General features: G+C 40.7%; 3 protein-coding genes and 1 pseudogene across 3 annotated transcripts; all 4 read left to right on the forward strand.

The window, feature by feature from the left end:
• The first annotated feature begins 2889 nt into the window (after positions 1-2889).
• On the forward strand, positions 2890-4440 carry LOC138006124 (cytidine and dCMP deaminase domain-containing protein 1-like). The gene has a single exon (XM_068852286.1). It carries the CDS (start codon positions 2937-2939, stop codon positions 4173-4175), a length of 1239 nt encoding a protein of 412 aa, XP_068708387.1. The 5' UTR covers positions 2890-2936; the 3' UTR covers positions 4176-4440.
• A 3412-nt stretch (positions 4441-7852) lies between these two features.
• On the forward strand, positions 7853-10223 carry LOC138006125 (cytidine and dCMP deaminase domain-containing protein 1-like; annotated as a pseudogene).
• Positions 10224-12989: 2766 nt separating this feature from the next.
• On the forward strand, positions 12990-14857 carry LOC138006126 (cytidine and dCMP deaminase domain-containing protein 1-like). Its single transcript, XM_068852287.1, has one exon. The coding sequence runs from the start codon at positions 13109-13111 to the stop codon at positions 14447-14449; it is 1341 nt and encodes a 446-aa protein (XP_068708388.1). The 5' UTR covers positions 12990-13108; the 3' UTR covers positions 14450-14857.
• A 3529-nt stretch (positions 14858-18386) lies between these two features.
• LOC138008063 (cytidine and dCMP deaminase domain-containing protein 1-like) lies at positions 18387-20468 on the forward strand. The gene has a single exon (XM_068855248.1). The coding sequence runs from the start codon at positions 18765-18767 to the stop codon at positions 20133-20135; it is 1371 nt and encodes a 456-aa protein (XP_068711349.1). The 5' UTR covers positions 18387-18764; the 3' UTR covers positions 20136-20468.
• The last annotated feature ends 2032 nt before the right edge of the window (positions 20469-22500 follow it).

The raw sequence follows: 22500 nt of genomic DNA on the forward strand, positions 1-22500 counted from the left end.
AGGCTACAAGCGGAGCTCTCGTTTCTAACCCCAGAAAGCAATAAACTGTATATGGGAATAATTATGCTTCTGCCTAATTGATAAAGTACAAAATTAATCGTCATTAGTGTATACAGTTTACAGTGATCAAACACCTCTGAGCTGACAGCAGTAAACAAACAAGCCTTGCAAACAATAACCAACAATTTTTATCAACAAGTAAAACTGAAGTTACATGTACAGTAATCTCTTTCACAACATTTTCCGTTTGACTGATAATCTTTACACCCTCTCTCTTCTTCTTCTTCCCCGGTTTCTCTCGAGGCTTACTTCACTTAATTTCTCAAATTTCGTGGCCTCTTCTCTCATACTCTTTTCTGGTCTTTAATCTTTATCCCGTTGCTCTAATATAATTTCCCACCAGAAAAACGCAGGTTGCCAAATGCAACGCTGCCACGCGATTTCCTGCCAAGGAAAATTGCCTGAACACTCCCGTCCCCAAAGGCTTCCCTGCCTCCCTGCCACCCCTCCTCCACCCCGACAGTTTGCACGCATTATTAGGTGGGAGATTAAGTTGCGCGTGGATAGAGTTTCTAAAAATCTCACCCATAGTGCTCCACCGGCCACATTTTGACTCTTGCAGTGTTGTTTGGAGAGACTGTGGGATAACTTTGCAGAATAATGCGCCGATCAAATCGAAACTTCAACATCCCCTCTTCCCCTCCCCCTCCCCCCTCAATTCCCGGGCAAACCACGGGCATTTAACTATCTTCTGTGCTGCTCGGGGAGTGGGGAATTCGACCTTTGCCTGCATGGGGTGGGAAAAATTGAACCGGAAGTGTCAGGTTTCTCCGGGCGCCGAAGTCGCTAACAGCTATAAAACACGTCTTTTGACGGGATGGAAGAGTTTAAAGGAAGAAATGTAGCTTTCGCGAACGTTGGCTTGCGAAAAAGGTCTTCAAAAAGTCTTTATTAAAGACGGCAGGGGCCGACGGCGATTGTTCTTTAATAGGGTATAACAGACAAATCCTTCAAATCCGACGATAAGGTAGGGCATTTGAACACCATTTTGGCCCGAAGGGGCGGGCAATGCCAGGGCTTTGCCCGGAGGGTGGAGGGGGGGGGGGGTGCATGTGTTGAAGTTTGAAGTTCGAGTTGATTGGCGCATAAGGTACAGAAGTTACAAAGATGTTGATCGAATTTTGTTCAATTTTATTTTCTATGTTGAGAGATATCCGGCGCTCTTAGCCTGGTGTCTGATCACACAGCAAATGAAAAGTTCGTCGATTTGTAACAGATTATAAGGGCTATAAACAGCAAACATGCTGCTTTTGTTTAATGTTTGATAGGATATAATGAAGGACGTATTTCAGTTTGAATTGTTCCCAGTAACCACCTTTAATTTAGTTTGTATAAACGTAACCTTTCCTTGTACTTGTACATGTTAATTGCCGTGACTTTAACATCTTCAGTTCCCACGGCCTGCTCCCATCTGACCTTGTAGCTCAGTCGGTAGAGCGGCGGAGATCCAACCCGACGATCGTGGGTTCAATTTCCACCCTGGTCAGAGTTTTTCTCCGTCATTGGGTGGGCTCAGTTCCATTAGTAGGGCTAACGCTCACATGGTTCATATGGAATAGAAATCTAGCACTTCACGTTACACTACACTCTCTTCAGTTAATTCTGTTCAAAATTTAAGTGCTACACGGCCAACGTTTGTATAAAGGTAACCTTTCCTTGCACTTTTAATTTAGGTTAGCATTCAATGTCTAAAAGCATCCTATCTGAATTTAGATTACTTGTTACCTTAAAGTGTCTATGAAGTAAAAAAATATCTTTGACTTATTGTACTATCTGGCTGTTTCTGAAATTAATTTATTTTTTTCACACAGGGTTTCATTTGTTTTGGGAACTCCACTGTGAGGTTGAGACTTTAAGTTAAGTTAAGTGAAGCTATTAGTCTCTCCCCTCGGGGCTTTTCCGGACTAATTTGCAATGTTTTTCGGGGGACTTTAGCCAGACTGCTTGTTACACAGTTTACAATTTATTTTAGGAAGTGAAAAATGTCCCCGTCCAGATAAGGTCAGACCACAACACCGGGGACTACGTCCCCTACTCTTATCGAATAGTGAGTGGGTTCTTTAAAGTCCCAAACTATTTAATTTCCAACAAGCTAGGGTTATGAGACGGGACCTCCGGTTTACAGTCCTTATCCGAGAAGACTTGAAAGTCTAACCATTTGCAGATGTAATTACAAACGCAGCACATTCTCCTCAGTTATTTTAAGACCCTGAGTGTTGGTCCGGCCAGAATCGAACTCACGATATCCCACATGACAGCCCGATGCTCAACCAACTGAGCCACCACTTTGCTTTGTGAATTTCTCTTCCTCATTTTACAGACTAATTTTTGGCTATGATTTTCCCTCAACCACAGGCAGACACCCTAGGGATACGAGAGCGCGTGACGTCACGCTATTTTGCGACAGCTGTAACGGCCGATTCAACTGATTGATTCAACTGTTCCATAAAAGCTTCAAATCGCGATGTTTCTTTTAATAACTTCATTTTACATCACTGTGTAAATAGTTCACAACCGGAAGTCAATATAGACACGTTAACGTTCCGTTTCTGAGAAAAAGAAAAAAAACCTGGGTTAACTTCCGGTAGAATCGGATTGGCCAACCATTTATAGCATGAACATCACCTTGATTTAAAGAGGAAAGTTTTCCTTCTTCCTCCCTTCGCCGATCAACAGAAAGCCGGCCTGATCGCAGGTTACGTGCAAACCAAAAGAAGATCAGCCCTGAACAAGGACGAATAAACTGCAACTGTGCCCTCAGTGATCTCTTCATAATGGCTTATCAAGATCCACAAAGTACAGAGTCCGATCAAAAGAGAAAAGCTTTGACCTCTTATGCCTCCAGCTATTCCAGACTTACCAAGGAAAATTTGTACATGATTCTTGCGCTTTGGATGGAAGATTTCCCAGAGGACAAGCCAGAAAAAAACCCAGCGGACAATCCTGAAAGAAACAATCCTTACAAGAAAGTTGGAGCTGTACTCGTTTTGCCAAACGACAGGAGTTACGCCGTTGACTGTTCCCGCAATGGCGTCCATGCAGTTGCTCGCTTGTTGATGATGCATCATGACGTCCTTGAAGACTGCAAAGTTTTTGTATCGAGGAAACCATGCTCTTTTTGCTCAAAGCTTCTGGTCCAGTCCAAAGTAAAGAGGGTCTTCTATTTGCCAATTGAGCCAGAGTACCGCCTATTGGACGACTTTGAAGAAGAAACACTTCGGGTTGATAACCTATTTAAAGTAAGCTCAATAAGCCAAAGTGTGTTTGTCCCAAAAGTGGGAACTGATGTTATCAAGGACATTCAAAACAAGCTCCAAACACCAGTGAAAAAAAGGATTGAAATGGAGGATAGTCTTAAAAAGAGATATTGGATGGACGATTGGATGAAAGAGGCCAAGGCTAAACTTCCATGGCAGGCTCTGGATGAAGAGATGAGAAGTCAGGTCAAAATCGATTTCACAGAAATGGTGACATGGATGGCGTCGATTTTGGTCGGAACGGAGAAAGGATACAATTTTAAACTTGAATCACCAGTTTCTGAAAGTAAGCATGAATCGTTTGCATTCGATCCAACACGGGAACAGGAAAGAGAGCAGGGGTGCCACCTTATCACTTTGGCAAAGTTCCTAGCCGAACGTACTGACGATCCAAAAACCGGGGTAGGATCAGTAATCATAAACAAAAAAAAAGAAATTGTTGGGCTTGGTTGGAATGGATTTCCATCAAAAGCGCTGTATGGTGAATTCCCAAGAGCTTCTGACAAAGATAAAGACGTCGCAGACAAGAAGTATCCTTACAGCATTCACTCAGAGCAAAACGCGCTTCTCATGCGGAACACCAAGAACATTGAAGGTGGAACCTTGTTTGTGACAAAGACGCCGTGCGATGACTGCACTCCATTACTTGAGATGATGGGAATAGATACAGTTATCTTGGGCGCAGAGTTTATAGAAGAGAAAAGCAAGAAAGGAATAAGTTATAACAAGTTCTCTTATGCAGTGAAGAGGGGCAAATTTACTTGCTTTAGTCTGGTATCTGAGACAAGTGGGGCAAAGAGGAATCTCGACATGGAATTTGAAGATCAAGGAAGAAAAAGGGAACGAAAAGATTGTTGAAGTAACTGGCGGTGAAGACCGATTCGACAACGCGAAAGTAAGAACACCCGTGAGCACGAGTTGCGGATTGTTTGTAATTTCAACTGAACATTTTAATTTTGATTGCTGCTTTCAGTCTATGAATATCTAAGTAGTGTATTAGGTGCGCTAAAAAAGACGACGTCAGGAAAACCATAACTGTTGTGATCGATTATCGTTTTGAGCTTCTGGTGCAGTTCGTTTTCGTTACTTTGACTTTTTGGTCTTCTAATCTAGATTTTTTTTGGTTCTACAGACAGTAAATACCTTTACTATAGATAGTCTGTAATCGCTAGATTATTAATAGTTTGCATTCAAATGTTAATTGATTGTTGAATTGTGTTAGAATCTAGACCTTGTTTACAATATCCCCTCTTGGTTTTTTTTATGTAGTTTTAGCTCACGAGTGGGCAGCTAAATTACAAAAGGGCACCCAACGAACAAATGCAACTAAAAGCCGCACGACTAGCCGCAGGAGGATATTTTTAATTAGGTTCTTTCTAATGGATGAAGCTTGTTTTAAGTGGCTATGGGAAAAGTTAGTTTTATGACAGGGAAAATGCTGATAAAATATAACTGAACGTCGCAATATGCACTAAAACCAATAAGACAACACGCGAAATACATGAAACCAAGTTACAGATTTATGGATGGACTAAGAGCACAAGATAGAAACGTATTGCATTTGGTCAATCGATAAAAAAATGTCGGCTCGATGTTTTTCTTCAAGTGTAGGAGGACTCACTAGGATGAAAGTTGTTTTCGCTCAGAATCAACTTTTTTGTGGTGCAACGATAATTTTAAAGGTAGGGGAATTTGAATATTTTTTTTCTGAGTGTGAAACTCACGATTAAGTTAAAATTGTTCCGAAAACCCCAAATTACCGTGACACAGCGCCGTTAAGGAGAGCTTTTCTTAACGTAGAAGAATAAAGATGTCTTCCGCATCGTTCAGATTTCATGGCTGAAAATTGAAGTTCCCGGAAACATATTGACCCTGGTCCTCGCTAACTGTGCGCGCATAAGCAGCATTCACCAAACTAAGGAAAGTCTTGATCACCTGTTTGTATTGTTAGAACAAAGAACACAACAAGTTTATACATCTGTGTACTGTATCCGGCACGCGTTACGTGCCTATGTCGACGTTGCTAACGTTCAGCACGAGCAGCAGACTGGTACAGTTGTTTTCACACCTGGTGAGCCCTAAGCGAATAAAATCTTTCTTAAAAAAAACTGTTACTTAAAGTTACGTCCCACTAATTTTCTAGAGGATTGTTTGGTTCTGAAGAATGCTAGCGGTCTTAATTGATTTTCAAAATTTGCCAAAATAATATCACTTCCGTATCGTGAGGGTATATTTTCCCTGGATGTAAATCCAGCAGCAGGTCGTTCCGTCCCACATAGAACAATTTCCGTTACTGTAATAATTTTGCGATTACTTTAAGTCGCTCAGCATGGCAAATTTAAGTCAACATTCCTAAAATAAAATTAAACGGTGTGGATATTTAGAGAGAAAATTGAAAGGTCATCGTCAGGTGCTCGCGTCCTCCACACAACCTCAAATGTTATCATTTCTCTCGTCGTTGTCAAGACGAGAACGGCAACGAAATGTTTCAAAACGTAAAACGCACGTGCAGGGCGTGCAGAGCTATTGTTTTGCTAGTTAAACCTATTGTTATGTGGCGTTCTCTTAGCCGTCGTCGTCGTTCTTGCTTAAGGTCGTAATCTCTTTAAAAAACTGAAGAATTATGAGAAAAGAAAAACAAAAGAACTTTTGGCGACCTTCCATATTATAGCAACCAAAGAGTAAGCGACGTTTGATATCTACCTCTAGCAGGGATGATATGATGCCGTAGCGGATCGGCGAAAGCTAGCAGCAGTCCTTACTCGAACAATACTTTCTTCTATCAAGAAGTGACCGGTTTTTAATGCGCATTTTATCAGCATGTTGGAAACTTTACATGCGCATTTTCAACATTTGCATAAACAACATTTCAAATAGCTGAAAATGTTTATTCAATCCCAGTAAAGTTTATTTTACGAACATGGTCCGAAAAGTATTTTATGTTATAGAAAGGGAGTGAGAAGGTTATCAAGCCTCTTCTCCTGTTAATCTCGGTAATTTGAAATAAATGGACCCAGGAGCGAACGACAGCCATATATATTCCTGTCACAGCGGTTTCAGAGACCGATTTATTTTAAAATGATTTTTGAATTTCCCGCGAACGAGGCTCTCACAGGAGCCCAATGACTAATCACAAGCAACTATTAAACTTGACGTCATAGCGCCAACGAACCGGAACTGCCTTTTTTTTTTTTCGGAAAAGGTAGTCTAATAATAGATCGGTCTGAAAAAATGCTTAGTATGGGAGTGGTTCGCTCCTGTTCAAGAAGACAACCCAAACAGATTTAAGTTTATATTGGATGAATGATTTGCCAGTAATTAGAGACCCACGTTATGCGCATAGGATTCTGGAATCGCCAGAGGGCAAACATTGTAACGACGGAAAGTTGTCTTCGTCAAAAGCTGTGATATTGCACAAAGAATGTATTCTCACCGTGATCACGTTTTACGAGAAATGGGGGTGACTAATGTTTGTGCGCGAAAATTGTAAGTGTTCGTGTGTTACTACACAGGCATCCCAAGCTCGATCAGTCAAAGAGAAAGCGAACATCGCCGACAAAAATATAAAGACTTGTATGGCAATCTCGATAAAGGACTTAGGAAGATAATTCTACGAGAAAATTCTCAATTAAAAATCCTTACCTTATTGCCATCGTGGGTATCTTCCTTCCTGTGTGTTTTTTTCCACATTCAACGCGATTTGAGGCATTTTTCAAATCCTCGGTTGCCAACAGCGTTATAAAATCCAAAGGCTTCACACTCCATTCTGGGGAACCCACCAAATAAAATAATAAAATGTTCCCACGGTTACAATTGCACATCAAAGTCAATTTACAAAGATTGAACTTTCATTTTATTCACCAACAACGCAATAGCAATAGCAGCCCTGTGTGCAAGCTCAAGCGGTAGTTTGTTCACTTGATCGAAAGAAAAGAACCTTTCGAAAGATGGTAGCACGAGCCATGTTGAACACCTCGACCTTTGGAATCGGCTTTGTAACCCTGCCCGCTCAACAAACGGTGCCAGAGAGTAATTGTTTTTACTTCCCACAGAATCAAGAATTTTTTAGTTTCAAAGATCCTGTTCCAGACACTGTAACATCCGTCATTTACACGCGCGGGATGTAGTTCCCGTTCAATATAAAAACACGCCATTTCTTAAAGAAATTAGAGAGAGATGCCCAAATTTACCTTTACCGAGACCTTAATAAGATTATTATGTTAAAAATTACATCAAAACGAGTCAGTATGACACAAATTTTAAAATGAAATAGACCAATTTCGATATATTAAAATTCAGTCGAAAACAAAAGGCATCATCTCGAGGCTCTGGGGAATAAACTCATACAAATCCTTATATTTATTCCCCAGAGCCTCGTGATGATGTCTTTTGTTTAGGATTGAATTTTAATATATCGAAACTGGTCTATTTGTACAGGATATTTCCTTTTCGAATTTAACTTTATTATTTCTAGCCATCTTACAGGCATTTTTAGCTCCTTTTCGGTCAAGACATTTTCAATCATTCAATTTGTCGTTCAGGTATCTGGCTAAACGGAGAAGCAAAATTTGAATATGCTGAAAACTTTTTTGCTTTGACAGGTTGTTCCTTTCTATTGATCTGATTGGCTATTTACAGAATGAAACAGGCGTGAAAACTTTTGCTTTGCATTCCTCCTTTCGCCGATCAAGGAAACGCATGCTTTAGTCGCAGAGTACGAGCAACCAATTTCAAAGAGGAGATCAGCCCTAACCAAGGACGAATAAACTGTCTTAATGATGTCCGACCAAAACCAAAAAGATCCACAAAGTACAGAGTCCGATCAAAGGGGAAAACCTTCGACTTCTTACGCCTCCAGATACTCCAGACTTACTAAAGACAATTTGTACATGATTGTTGCACTTTGGATGGAAGATTTCCCAGAGGACAAAGAAGATTTCGCAGAGGACAAACCAGAAGATTCTTACAGAAAAGTAGGAGCTGTACTCGTTTTGCCAAACGACAAAATTTACGCCGTCGACTGTTCCCGCAATGGCGTTCACGCAGTTGCTCGTTTGTTGATGATGCATCACAACGTCCTCGAAGACTGCAAAGTTTTTGTATCGAGGAAACCATGCTCTTTTTGCACAAAGCTTATGGTCCAGTCTAAAGTCAAGAGGGTCTTCTATTTGCCAATTGAGCCAGAGTACAGCCTATTGGACGACTTTGAAGAAGAAACATTACGGGTTATAACCTATTTAAAGTAAGCTCAATCAGCCAAAGTGTTTTTGTTCCAGAAGTGGGAGAGGATGTTATCAAGGACGTTCAACACAGGCACCAAACACCAGAGCGAACAAGAAATGAAATGGCACAAAAACTTAAAGAAATGTATTGGAACGACGCTTGGATGAGAGAGGCCAAAAATAAACTTCCATGGCACGCTTTCGATGAAGAAATGAGACGTCAGGTTGAAAGCGATTTTACACAAATGTTGACGTGGATGGCATCGATTTTGGTCTTATCGGAGAAAGGATACAATAATGAACTTGAATCATCTGAAAGTGAGCATGAACCGATTTCAGGTAACACGAAATTGAAAAGGGATGAAAGATCCTGCTTAATGAGTTTGACAAAGTTCCTAGCCGAACGTACTGACGATCCAAAAACCGGGGTAGGAGCAGTAATCATAAACAAAAAGAAAGACATTGTTGGGCTTGGCTGGAATGGATTTCCATCAAAAGCGCTGTATGGTGAATTCCCAAGAGCTTCTGACAGAGATCACGTACCAGACAAGAAATATCCTTACGTCATTCACGCAGAACAGAACGCGCTACTTACGCGGAACACTAAGAACATTGAAGGTGGAACCTTGTTCGTGACAAAGACGCCGTGCGATAAGTGCACTGCATTACTAGAGATGCTTGGAATAAAGACATTTGTCTTGGGCCAAAAGTTAGAAAAGAAAAGCAAGGATGGAATAAGTTATCAAAAATTCCCTAAAGGAGTTGAGAGTGGCAAATTTACTTGCTTGTAAATTTGGAATTGAATAGCGATGGGGCAAGGACGGAGGAATCTTGAATCCAGCTTTTGAAGTAAACTCCTTGAGGGAGGAATTGGTGATGAAGAGCGATTCTACAAAGCGAAAGTAAGGTCACTCGTGCTCGGGTTGCAGTGTGATTTCAATTTCAAAACGTTTTAATCTGGAATTAGCGTTAATCGGCTTTTGAGCAACAGGGCTCAGATGATTGGAAATGCGCGAAAGTAGGCGATCGAGATTACATTCATTTATTAAAAAGTGAACTACGGATATCACTTTTCCAGCATTTTCTTTGGCTCGCCGGTCACAGGTTATCATAATTGGTAAAAGAGTTATCATAATTGGTGATGAAGAGCGATTGGTGATGAAGAGCGATTCTACAATTGGTTATCATAATTGGTAAAAGAGTTATCATAATTGGTGATGAAGAGCGATTCTACAAAGCGAAAGTAAGGTCACTCGTGCTCGGGTTGCAGTGTGATTTCAATTTCAAAACGTTTTAATCTGAAATTAGCGTTAATCGGCTTTTGAGCAACAGGGCTCAGATGATTGGAAATGCGCGAAAGTAGGCGATCGAGATTACATTCATTTATTAAAAAGTGAACTACGGATATCACTTTTCCAGCATTTTCTTTGGCTCGCCGGTCACAGGTTATCAGCTCATATACCAGCACTACTAAATATGGTCAATGAACACAGCAGCGAATACACAGTTTTGCGGCACCGAGAAAAAATGGCCAAATAAATTCAACATAAAAGAGTTGTGATGTTGGGGTTTTTAATAAAACAATTATTCTACTCGGGCTTGCTGGATATGAAATGATCATAACCAACTCGGCGCTACACGCCTCGTTGGTTATATATATCATTTCATATCCAGCGCGCCCTCGTAGAATAACTGTTAAATATATATTTGTGGGCAATAATTTTTAAAATTATTATTATTATTATTATTATTATTATTATTATTATTATTATATAGATTTAGCCCAGGCCGCAAGCGGAGCTCCCGTTTCTAACCCCAGAAAGCAATAAACTGTATATGGGAATAATTATGCTTCTGCCTAATTGATAAAGTACAAAATTAATCGTCATTAGTGTATACAGTTTACAGTGATCAAACACCTCTGAGCTGACAGCAGTAAACAAACAAGCCTTGCAAACAATAACCAACAATTTTTATCAACAAGTAAAACTGAAGTTACATGTACAGTAATCTCTTTCACAACATTTTCCGTTTGACTGATAATCTTTACACCCTCTCTCTTCTTCTTCTTCCCCGGTTTCTCTCGAGGCTTACTTCACTTAATTTCTCAAATTTCGTGGCCTCTTCTCTCATACTCTTTTCTGGTCTTTAATCTTTATCCCGTTGCTCTAATATAATTTCCCACCAGAAAAACGCAGGTTGCCAAATGCAACGATGCCACGCGATTTCCTGCCAAGGAAAATTGCCTGAACACTCCCGTCCCCAAAGGCCTCCCTGCCTCCCTGCCACCCTCCTCCACCCCGAGAGTTTGCACGCATTATTAGGTGGGAGATTAAGTTGCGCGTGGATAGAGTTTCTAAAAATCTCACCCATAGTGCTCCACTGGCCACATTTTGACTCTTGCAACATCCCCTCTCCCCCTCCCCCCCCCCCCCCCCTCAAATCCCGGGCAAACCACGGGCATTTAACTATCTTCTGTGCTGCTCGGGGAGTGGGGAATTCGACCTTTGCCTGCATGGGGTGGGAAAAATTGAACCGGAAGTGTCAGATTTCTCCGGGCGCCGAAGTCGCTAACAGCTATAAAACACGTCTTTTGACGAGATGGAAGAGTTTAAAGGAAGAAATGTAGCTTTCGCGAACGTTGGCTTGCGAAAAAGGTCTTCAAAAAGTCTTTATTAAAGACGGCAGGGGCCGACGGCGATTGTTCTTTAATAGGGTATGAGAGACAAATCCTTCAAATCCGACGATAAGGTAGGGCATTTGAACACCATTTTGGCCCGAGGGGGCGGGCAATGCCAGGGCTTTGCCCGGAGGGTGGAGCGGGGGGGGGGGGGGGGCATGTGTTGAAGTTTGAAGTTCGAGTTGATCGGCGCATAAGGTACAGAAGTTACAAAGATGTTGATCGAATTTTGTTCAATTTTATTTTCTATGTTGAGAGATATCCGGCGCTCTTAGCCTTGTGTCTGATCACACAGCACATGAAAAGTTCGTCGATTTGTAACAGATTATAAGGGCTATAAACAGCAAACATGCTGCTTTTGTTTAATGTTTGATAGGATATAATGAAGGACGTATTTCAGTTTGAATTGTTCCCAGTAACCACTTTTAATTTAGTTTGTATAAACGTAACCTTTCCTTGTACTTGTACATGTTAATTGCCGTGACTTTAACATCTTCAGTTCCCACGGCCTGCTCCCATCTGACCTTGTAGCTCAGTCGGTAGAGCGGCGGAGATCCAACCCGACGATCGTGGGTTCAATTTCCACCCTGGTCAGAGTTTTTCTCCGTCCTTGGGTGGGCTCAGTTCCATTAGTAGGGCTAACGCTCACATGGTTCATATGGAATAGAAATCTAGCACTTCACGTTACACTACACTCTCTTCAGTTAATTCTGTTCAAAATTTAAGTGCTACACGGCCAACGTTTGTATAAAGGTAACCTTTCCTTGCACTTTTAATTTAGGTTAGCATTCAATGTCTAAAAGCATCCTATCTGAATTTAGATTACTTGTTACCTTAAAGTGTCTATGAAGTAAAAAAATATCTTTGACTTATTGTACTATCTGGCTGTTTCTGAAATTAATTTATTTTTTTCACACAGGGTTTCTTTTGTTTTGGGAACTCCACTGTGAGGTTGAGACTTTAAGTTCAGTTAAGTGAAGCTATTAGTCTCTCCCCTCGGGGCTTTTCCGGACTAATTTGCAATGTTTTGCGAGGGACTTTAGCCAGACTGCTTGTTACACAGTTTACAATTTATTTTAGGAAGTGAAAAATGTCCCCGTCCAGATAAGGTCAGACCACAACACCGGGGCCGTCCTCTTATCGAATAGTGAGTGGGTTCTTTAACGTCCCATACTATTTAATTTCCAACAAGCTAGGGTTATGAGACGGGACCTCCGGTTTACAGTCCTTATCCGAGAAGACTTGAAAGTCTAACCATTTGCAGATGTAATTACAAACGCAGAACATTCACCTCAGTTATTTTAAGACCCTGAGTGTTGGTCCGGCCGGAGTCGAACTCACGACATCCCGCATGACAGCGCGATGCTCAACCAACTGAGCCACCACTTTGCTTTGTGAATTTCTCGTCCTCATTTTACAGACTAATTTTTGGCTATGATTTTCCCTCAACCACAGGCAGACAACCCTAGGTATACGAGAGCGCGTGATGTCACGCTATTTTGAGACAGCTGTAACGGCCGATTCAACTGATCAATTCAACTGTTCCATAAAAGCTTCAAATCGCGACGTTTCTTTTAATAACTTCATTTTACATCACTGCGTAAATAGTTCATAACCGGAAGTCAATATAGACAGGTTAACGTTCCGTTTCTGAGAAAAAGAAACAAAAACGTGGGTTAACTTCCGGTAGAAACGGATTGGCCAACCATTTTTAGCATGAACATCACCTTGATTTAAGAGGAAAAATATAAAAGCGTTGTTTTCCTTCTTCCTCCCTTCGCCGATCAACAGAAAGCCGGCCTGATCGCAGGTTACGTGCAAACCAAAAGAAGATCAGCCCTGAACAAGGACGAATAAACTGCAACTGTGCCCTCAGTGATCTCTTCATAATGGCTTATCAAGATCCACAAAGTACAGAGTCCGATCAAAAGGGAAAAGCTTTGACCTCTTATGCCTCCAGCTATTCCAGACTTACCAAGGACAATTTGTACATGATTCTTGCACTTTGGATGGAAGATTTCCCAGAGGACAAGCCAGAAAAAAACCCAGCGGACAATCCTGAAAGAAACAATCCTTACAAGAAAGTTGGAGCTGTACTCGTTTTGCCAAACGACAGGAGTTACGCCGTTGCCTGTTCCCGCAATGGCGTCCATGCAGTTGCTCGCTTGTTGATGATGCATCATGACGTCCTTGAAGACTGCAAAGTTTTTGTATCGAGGAAACCATGCTCTTTTTGCACAAAGCTTCTGGTCCAGTCCAAAGTAAAGAGGGTCTTCTATTTGCCAATTGAGCCAGAGTACCGCCTATTGGACGACTTTGAAGACGAAACACTTCGGGTTGATAACCTATTTAAAGTAAGCTCAATAAGCCAAAGTGTGTTTGTCCCAAAAGTGGGAACTGATGTTATCAAGGACATTCAAAACAAGCTCCAAACACCAGTGAAAAAAAGGATTGAAATGGAGGATAGTCTTAAAAAGAGATATTGGATGGACGATTGGATGAAAGAGGCCAAGGCTAAACTTCCATGGCAGGCTCTGGATGAAGAGATGAGAAGTCAGGTCAAAATCGATTTCACAGAAATGGTGACATGGATGGCGTCGATTTTGGTCGGAACGGAGAAAGGATACAATTTTAAACTTGAATCACCAGTTTCTGGGAGTAAGCATGAATCGTTTGCATTCGATCCAACACGGGAAAAGGAAAGAGAGCAGGGGTGCCACCTTATCACTTTGGCAAAGTTCCTAGCCGAACGTACCGACGATCCAAAAACCGGGGTAGGATCAGTAATCATAAACAAAAAAAAAGAAATTGTTGGGCTTGGCTGGAATGGATTTCCATCAAAAGCGCTGTATGGTGAATTCCCAAGAGCTTCTGACAAAGATAAAGACGCCCCAGACAAGAAGTATCCTTACAGCATTCACTCAGAGCAAAACGCGCTTCTCATGCGGAACACCAAGAACATTGAAGGTGGAACCTTGTTTTTGACAAAGACGCCGTGTGATGAGTGCACTACATTACTTGAGATGATGGGAATAGAGACAGTTATCTTGGGCGCACAGTTTATAGAAGAGAAAAGCAAGAAAGGAATAAGTTACAACAAGTTCTCTGATGCAGTGAAGAGGGGCAAATTTGCTTGCTTTAGTCTGGTATCGGAGACAAGTGGGGCAAAGAGGAATCTCGACAGGGAATTTGAAGATCAAGGAAGAAAAAGGGAACGAAAAGATTGTTGAGGAAGTAACTGGCGTTGGAGCCCGATTCGACCAGGCGAAAGTAAGGCCAGCCGTGAGCACGAGTTGCGGATTGTTTGTAATTTCAACTGAACATTTTAATTTTGACTACTGCTTTCAGTCTATGAATATCTAAGTAGTGTATTAGGTGCGGTAAAAAGATGATGTCACGAAAACCATAACTGTTGTGATCGATTATCGTTTTGAGCTTCTGGTACAGTTCGTTTTCGTTACTTTGACTTTTTGGTCTTCTAATCTAGATTTTTTGAATTCTACAGACAGTAAATACCTTTACTATAGATAGTCTGTAATCGCTACATATTAATAGTTTGCATTCAAATGTTAATTGATTGTTGAATTGTTTTAGAATCCAGACCTTGTTTACAATATCCCCTCTTGGTTTTTTTTATGTAGTTTTAGCTCACGAGTGGGCAGCTAAATTACAAAAGGGCACCCAACGAACAAATGCAACTAAAAGCCGCAAGACTAGCCGCAGGAGGATATTTTTAATTAGGTTCTTTCTAATGGATGTAGCTTGTTTAAAGGGGCTACGGTAAAAGTTAATTTCATGACAGGGAAAATGCTGATAAAATATAACGGAACGTCGCAATATGCACTAAAGCCAATGAGACAACATGCGAAATACATGAAACCAAGTTACAGATTTATGGATGGACTAAGAGCACAAGATAGAAACGTATTGCATTTGGTCAATCGTTAAAAAAAAGTCGGCTCGATATTTTTCTTCAAGTTTAGGAGGACTCACCAGGATAAAGTTTGTTTTCGCTCAGAATCTTTTTTGTGTTGTAACAACAATTTTATAGCTAGGAAGGGGAATTCGATAATTTTTTCTGCGTGTGAAACTCATGATTAAGTTAAAATTGTTCCGAAAAACCCTAAAGTACGGTGACACAGAATCTTTAAGGAGAGCTTTTCTTAACGTAGAGGAATGAAGATCTCTTCAGGCTCGTTTAGATTTCATGGCTGAAAATTGAAGTTCCCGGAAACATATTGACCCAGGTCCTCGCTAGCTGTGCGAGCATAAGCAGCATTCATTAAACTCAGGAAAGTCTTGATGACCAGTATGTATTGTTAGAAGAAAAAACACAACACGTTTATACATCTGTGTACTGTATCCGGCACGCGTTACGTGCCTATGTACACCTTGCCAACGGGTTGTGTTTTTTCGCACGGTACGCGCCGCAGACTGGTCCAGTTGTTCTCACATATGTTAACACCTAAGGGAATAAAATCTCCCTTGAAAAAAAGTGTTACTTAAAGTTACGTCCTACGAATTTTCTAGAGGATTGTTTGGTTCTGAAGAATGCTAGCGGTCTTAATTGATTTTCAAAATTTTCAAAAATAATATCACTTCGGTATCGTGAGGGTATATTTTCCCTGGATGTAAATCCAGCAGCAGGTCGCTCCGTCCCACATAGAACAATAGGGAATTTAAGATCTACAACGGCGACGGTCGACGAAAACGTCACCTCAAAATATAACTTGGCTCTATCATAAGTCTTTCGCCATTATTCAGTCTCGTTCGCGTCCTACAATGCGGGCGAAGCATCCTAAACATACATTGGTACGAGCGGTTTTAAAGTTAAAATAGAGATTGAAAGATTCTCTGTTGCGTGCTTACGTTGTCGTCACACTTCAAATTTAGTGATTTCACGTCGTCGTTATGCAGAGGACCTCTAAGATACTTGCTAAAATCCGTGCTGCACGACTATTTATGCTCGTTTAATCAATGATATTATTGCTTTGTGGCGTTGTCGTAGTCGTAGCCGTCGTCGTTTCTTAAATTCCCTTATCATTTCTCTCGTTGTTGTCAAGACGAGAACCGCAACGAAATGTAACAAAACGTCAAACGCATGTGCGGGGCGTAGCAACCAAAGAGTAAGCGACGTTTGATGTCTACCTCTAGCAGGGATGATATGATGCCGTAGATCGCCGAAAGCTAGCAGTAGTCCTCACTTGAACAATACTTTCTTCTAAAAATTGTCAAAAACCTGCTAAAATGCTATTTTAAACATATCTTTATTATCCTTGTTGATTCACAACGCCAGATATACCGTTTTAAATCATCAATCGACGTATTCTCGTTCCGGAATAGGGTCAATCGCACGCACCCTTCGTATACTATACATCTGTTTCCACTGAGGCTGAAAAAAGAAAACGTGGCCTTGCATTTTGGCAAGTGCTGCTCTGAGAGAAATTTTCTTTGTCTGGGCTTGGAACTGCCACATACATCTTTTCAAGGCCTGTCTTTCGTATCATGGAACCACCTAAATCTAAACAACTTTTATGGAGCAGTTTTGGTTCCTTGATATTCAACTTTGGATCTCTATTGCTTTGGGCAATTTGAAAAGAAATCTTTTCGAAGAACAAACTCTTACGGGCTGTTTTAGCTCTGTCTTCTAGCGCTGGTCTTGTGTACGTCGGCACAGATTATTTGCAAGCAGTGGATGCGCTTCGATCTGGAGTCATTGCGGAGAGAGAAGTCGGCCACGAGCTTTAAGAGAATTCTGAAGAACATGGTTTAACGATATCTGAACAATAGATTTCGTTGTTAAATTGAACAAATTAAGTTAAAGGGGACAGAGGACCTAGATCTTGTTAATTCACACCTAAATCACCTCCGATTGACGAGTAAAATCGTCAATAAGCAAAATATTTGTCAAAGCACAGAACACTTAGGTACTGTTTTTTGTTCACATTAGCCCTTGTTGCCTCGTTCGAAAGCTTAAACAGTGAAAAGCCAGCGCTCCATGGAAAAGAAGTGCCCTTGAATTCCGACCAATTATGAGCTCCTCAGGATACACCTTAACTGAATGAAGAGCAAGCACTGAGTAACTACCGAGACCACAATAAGGAAGGTATTTCTTCAAGCCTTTTTTCACATCCTTCAAGCGTAGACTGGCCGCCATGTTGAAATGTACTAACAAACAACAAATTAGTTCCTTGTCTCTCTCGGCCGCGACTATGGTGGCAACATTAAACGCATGATGTTCCAGACTCAGTATTTTGTCGAATTATAGAAGTCGTCCTTTAGTTCCAAAATAATTCGTCAGCCAAGCAGATCTGCTATAATGTTAATAATTTCAATGAATGCATTGGCGGTTCTAGAAAGACCTAGCAGACAATCAATGAACTTACTTTGCGTAAATAACTCTACACGGCCAACGTTTGTATAAACGTAACCTTTCCTTGCACTTTTAATTTAGGTTAGCATTCAATGTCTAAAAGCATCCTACCTGAATTTAGATTACTTGTTGCCTTAAAGTGTTTAAGAAGTAAAAAAATATCTTTGACTTATTGTACTATCTGGCTGTTTCTGAAATTAAATTTTTATTTTCACACAGTCTCATTTGTTTTGGGAACTCCACTGTGAGGTTGAGACTTTAAAGCTATTAGTCTCTCCCCTCGGGGCTTTTCCGGACTAATTTGCAATGTTTTTCGGGGGACTTTAGCCAGACTGCTTGTTACACAGTTTACAATTTATTTTAGAAAGTGAAAAATGTCCCCGTCCAGGTAAGGGTCAGACCGCAACACCGGGAACTACTCTTATCGAATAGTGAGTGGGTTCTTTAACGTCCCATACTATTTAATTTCCAACAAGCTAGGGTTATGAGACGGGACCTCCGGTTTACAGTCCTTATCCGAGAAGACTTGAAAGTCTAACCATTTGCAGATGTAATTACAAAGGCAGCACATTCTCCTCAGTTATTTTAAGACCCTGAGTGTTGGTCCGGCCGGAATCGAACTCACGATATCCCACATGACAGCCCGATACTCAACCAACTAAGCCACCACTTTGCTTTGTGAATTTCTCGTCCTCATTTTACAGACTAATTTTTGGCTATGATTTTCCCTCAACCACAGGCAGACAACCCTAAGTATGCGAGAGCGCGTGACGTCACGCTATTTTGAGACAGCTGTAACGGCCGATTGAACTGATCGAGGAAAATGGTCCATAAAAACTTCAAATCGCAATGTTTCTTTCAATAACTTCATTTTACATCACTGTGTAAATAGTTCACAATCGGAAGTCAATATAGACAGGTTAACGTTCCGTTTCTGAGAAAAAGAAACAAAAACCTGGGTTAACTTCCGGTAGGATCGGATTGGCCAACCATTTAGAGCATCAACATCACCTTGATTTAAGAGGAATTTATAAAAGCGTTGTTTTCCTTCTTCCTTCCTTCGCCGATCAACAGAAAGCCGGCCTGATCGCAGGTTACGAGCAAACCAAAAGAAGATCAGCCCTGAACAAGGACGAATAAACTGCAACTGTGCCCTCAGTGATCTCTTCATAATGGCTTATCAAGATCCACAAAGTACAGAATCCGATCAAAAGGGAAAAGATTCGACCTCTTATGCCTTCAGCCATTCCAGACTTACCAAGGACAATTTGTACATGATTCTTGCACTTTGGATGGAAGATTTCCCAGAGGACAAGCCAGAGGAAAAAAAGCCAGAAAAGAACACAGGGGAGACTCCTGAAAGAAACAATCCTTACAAGAAAGTTGGAGCTGTACTCGTTTTGCCAAACGACAGGAGTTACGCCGTTGACTGTTCCCGCAATGGCGTCCATGCAGTTGCTCGCTTGTTGATGATGCATCATGACGTCCTTGAAGACTGCAAAGTCTTTGTATCGAGAAAACCATGCTCTTTTTGCACAAAGCTTCTGGTCCAGTCTAAAGTGAAGAGAGTCTTCTATTTGCCAATTGAGCCAGAGTACCGCCTATTGAAAGACTTTGAACAAGAAACATCTCGGGTTGATAACCTATTTAAAGTAAGCTCAATAAGCCAAAGTGTGTTTGTCCCAAAAGTGGGAGAGGATGTTATCAAGTACATTCAAAACAAGCACCAAACACCAGTGAAAAAAACGATTTTTTTTGAAATGGTGGATAGTCTTAAAAAGAGATATTGGATGGACGATTGGATGAAAGAGGCCAAGGATAAACTTCCATGGCAGGCTCTAGATGAAGAGATGAGAAGTCAGGTCGAACTCGATTTCACAGAAATGGTGACATGGATGGCGTCGATTTTGGTCGGAAAGGAGAAAGAATTCAATTTTGACTTTGAATTAACAGATTCTGAGAGGAAGGATGAATCGTTTGCATTCGATCCGAGAGACGGAATAGGAAAGGAGCAGAGCTACCGCCTCATCACTTTGGCAAAGTTCCTAGCCGAACGTACCGACGAACCAAAAACCGGGGTAGGAGCAGTAATTATAAACAAAAAGAAAGAAATAGTTGGGCTTGGCTGGAACGGGTTTCCATCAAAAGCGCTGTATGGTGAATTCCCAAGAGCTTCTGACAAAGATAAAGACGTCCCAGACAAGAAGTATCCTTACAGCATTCACGCAGAGCAAAACGCGCTTCTCATGCGGAACACCAAGAAAATTAAAGGTGGAATCTTGTTTCTGACAAAGACGCCGTGCGATGACTGCACTCCATTACTTGAGATGATGGGAATAGATACAGTTATCTTGGGCGCAGAGTTTATAAAAAAGGAAACCAAGAAAGGAATAAGTTACAACAACTTCTCTGATGCAGTGGAGAGGCGCAAATTTGCTTGCTTTAGTCCTGTGGTATCGAAATCGGAGACAAGTGGGGCAAAGAGGAATCTCGACAGGGAATTTGAAGATCAAGGAAGAAAAAGGGAACGAAAAGATTGTTGAGGAAGTAACTGGCGTTGGAGACCGATTCGACCAAGCGAAAGTAAGGCCACCCGTGAGCACCAGTTGCGGATTGTTTGTAATTTCAACTGAACATTTTAATTTTGACTACTGCTTTCAGTCTATGAATATCTAAGTAGTGTATTAGGTGCGCTAAAAAAGAAAACCATAACTGTTGTGATCGATTATCGCTTTGAGCTTCTGATACAGTTCGTTTTCCTTACTTTGACTTTTTGGTCTTCTAATCTAGATTTTTTGAATTCTACAGACAGTAAATACCTTTACTATAGATAGTCTGTAATCGCTACATATTAATAGTTTGCATTCAAATGTTAATTGATTGTTGAATTGTTTTAGAATCCAGACCTTGATTACAATATACCCTCTTGGTTTTTTTTTATGTACTTTTAGCTCACAAGTGGGCAGCTAAATTACAAAAGGGCACCCAACGAACAAATGCAACTAAAAGCCGCAAGACTAGCCGCAGGAGGATATTTTTAATTAGGTTCTTTCTAATGGATTTAGCTTGTTTAAAGGGGCTATGGTAAAAGTTAGTTTTATGACAGGGAAAATGCTGATAAGATAGAACAGAACGTCGCAATATGCTCTAAAACCAATAAGACGACACACTTCGTCTAAATACAGAATCATCTTTTTTGTGGTGTAACGATAATTTTTATAGGTAGGGGAATTCGATAATTTTTTCTGAGTGTGAAACTCATGATTAAGTTAAAATTGTTCCGAAAACCCCAAAGTACCGTGACACAGCATCTTTAAGGAGAGCTTTTCTTAACGTAGAAGAATGACGATCTCTTCAGGATTGTTTAGATTTCATGGCTGAAAATTGAAGTTCCCGGAAACATATTGACCCTGGTCCTCGCTAGCTGTGCGAGCATAAGCAGCATTCATTAAACTCAGGAAAGTTTTGATCACCAGTATGTATTGTTAGAACAAAAAACACAACAAGTTAATACATCTGTGTACTGTATCCGGCACGCGTTACGTGCCTATGTACACCTTGCCAACGGGTTGTGTTTTTTCGCACAGCACGCGCCGCAGATTGGTCCAGTTGCACTCACACCTGCACACTTACGGGGACAGACATATGAATGCACACCAGCTCTGTGGGGACAGTTCAGAATATGGGGACATTTTCGAGTCCTCACAAAAATGTCCCCAGAAGTTGGCATTTAACTGTAACCATACCATACTTCAGGGGACTTCAGCAAAGTCCTCATAAGTTGGTATGAAAAATACACATATTGCGTCCCCACAAGGGGGTAATTTTTTTTTTTGTGAGAGACAAGACTTTGTATCGTATGTTAAAGATCAATGAAGCCCTCAGAAATCCCACAAAGACCAGACATAGAGCACAAAGAAATTAATAACAGAATACACTTCATATTTTCTACATATGAGTTACACACTAGTAACACACACATACATTACTATAAGTACTGAAAGTTTGGAAAATTAAGCTAAAAGTTGAATTCAATGATACAATTTTTGCGAGTAGCACTCTTCAGTGGCTGAACAATGTTTTTATTGCTTTAACTCCACTTTTTCTATCCATGATAATTAATCCACAGCAAACGCCTTGAAGTAACGTTCAGTTAAAAAGAGAAATACAAAAACATTGATTATAAAAAATGCAATTGATTTGTGGTGATTTTAATGAAGTTACTGTTAAATCTCTTACTCTGACCACATTTTTATAAAGATGTCTTGACAAATTCTTAATAATCTGAACTAAATTATTCCACTGCAGAGCATTTCTTATTAACTTTCGTAATATTAATTTAAAGGACTCAGTATGGTTTCATGCACACCAACTTGTGGGCCAAGTGAAAAGAAGCAATGTTAGGCGGCGACTTCCTGCCACACTCAGAAAAAAATGAACACCTGAAATGAAAAGTTCACAACCTATGAGCAAAAAAAAAAAAGGTCAAACTATTTAACCTATTTAATATTTCTGTTGGAATGCAGTTTTAAGTTTTATCATGTCTGATTGGCTTTCCCTTAAAATTAATAATTATAATCAAACTCCACGACTATTTCAGGTGTTCACATGCTTTTCTGATCCTCACAGTATACAGTGTAGAGTGACTAATATTATGGTAACAAAATCAAATAAGGCATAATGTAAAATGTTCATTTGCACAAATTACAGTGTTATTTTATATGATAAAGAGCAAAGGTTGCATAATACAAAAGCAGGTAAGAATCGATTAATGCGCCAGCGGAGCACCATGGGTGAGAGTTTTGGGAAATCTATCCATGTGAGAAATTTTTGTTATGATGTCACGTACATCCGTCCGCCCGTACAGACTGTTGAGGTGGAGGTGGGGAAGCCGTACAGCCTGTGGGA

This window comes from Montipora foliosa, chromosome 6, assembly GCF_036669935.1.
Source record: "Montipora foliosa isolate CH-2021 chromosome 6, ASM3666993v2, whole genome shotgun sequence".
Taxonomy (NCBI): domain Eukaryota; kingdom Metazoa; phylum Cnidaria; class Anthozoa; order Scleractinia; family Acroporidae; genus Montipora; species Montipora foliosa.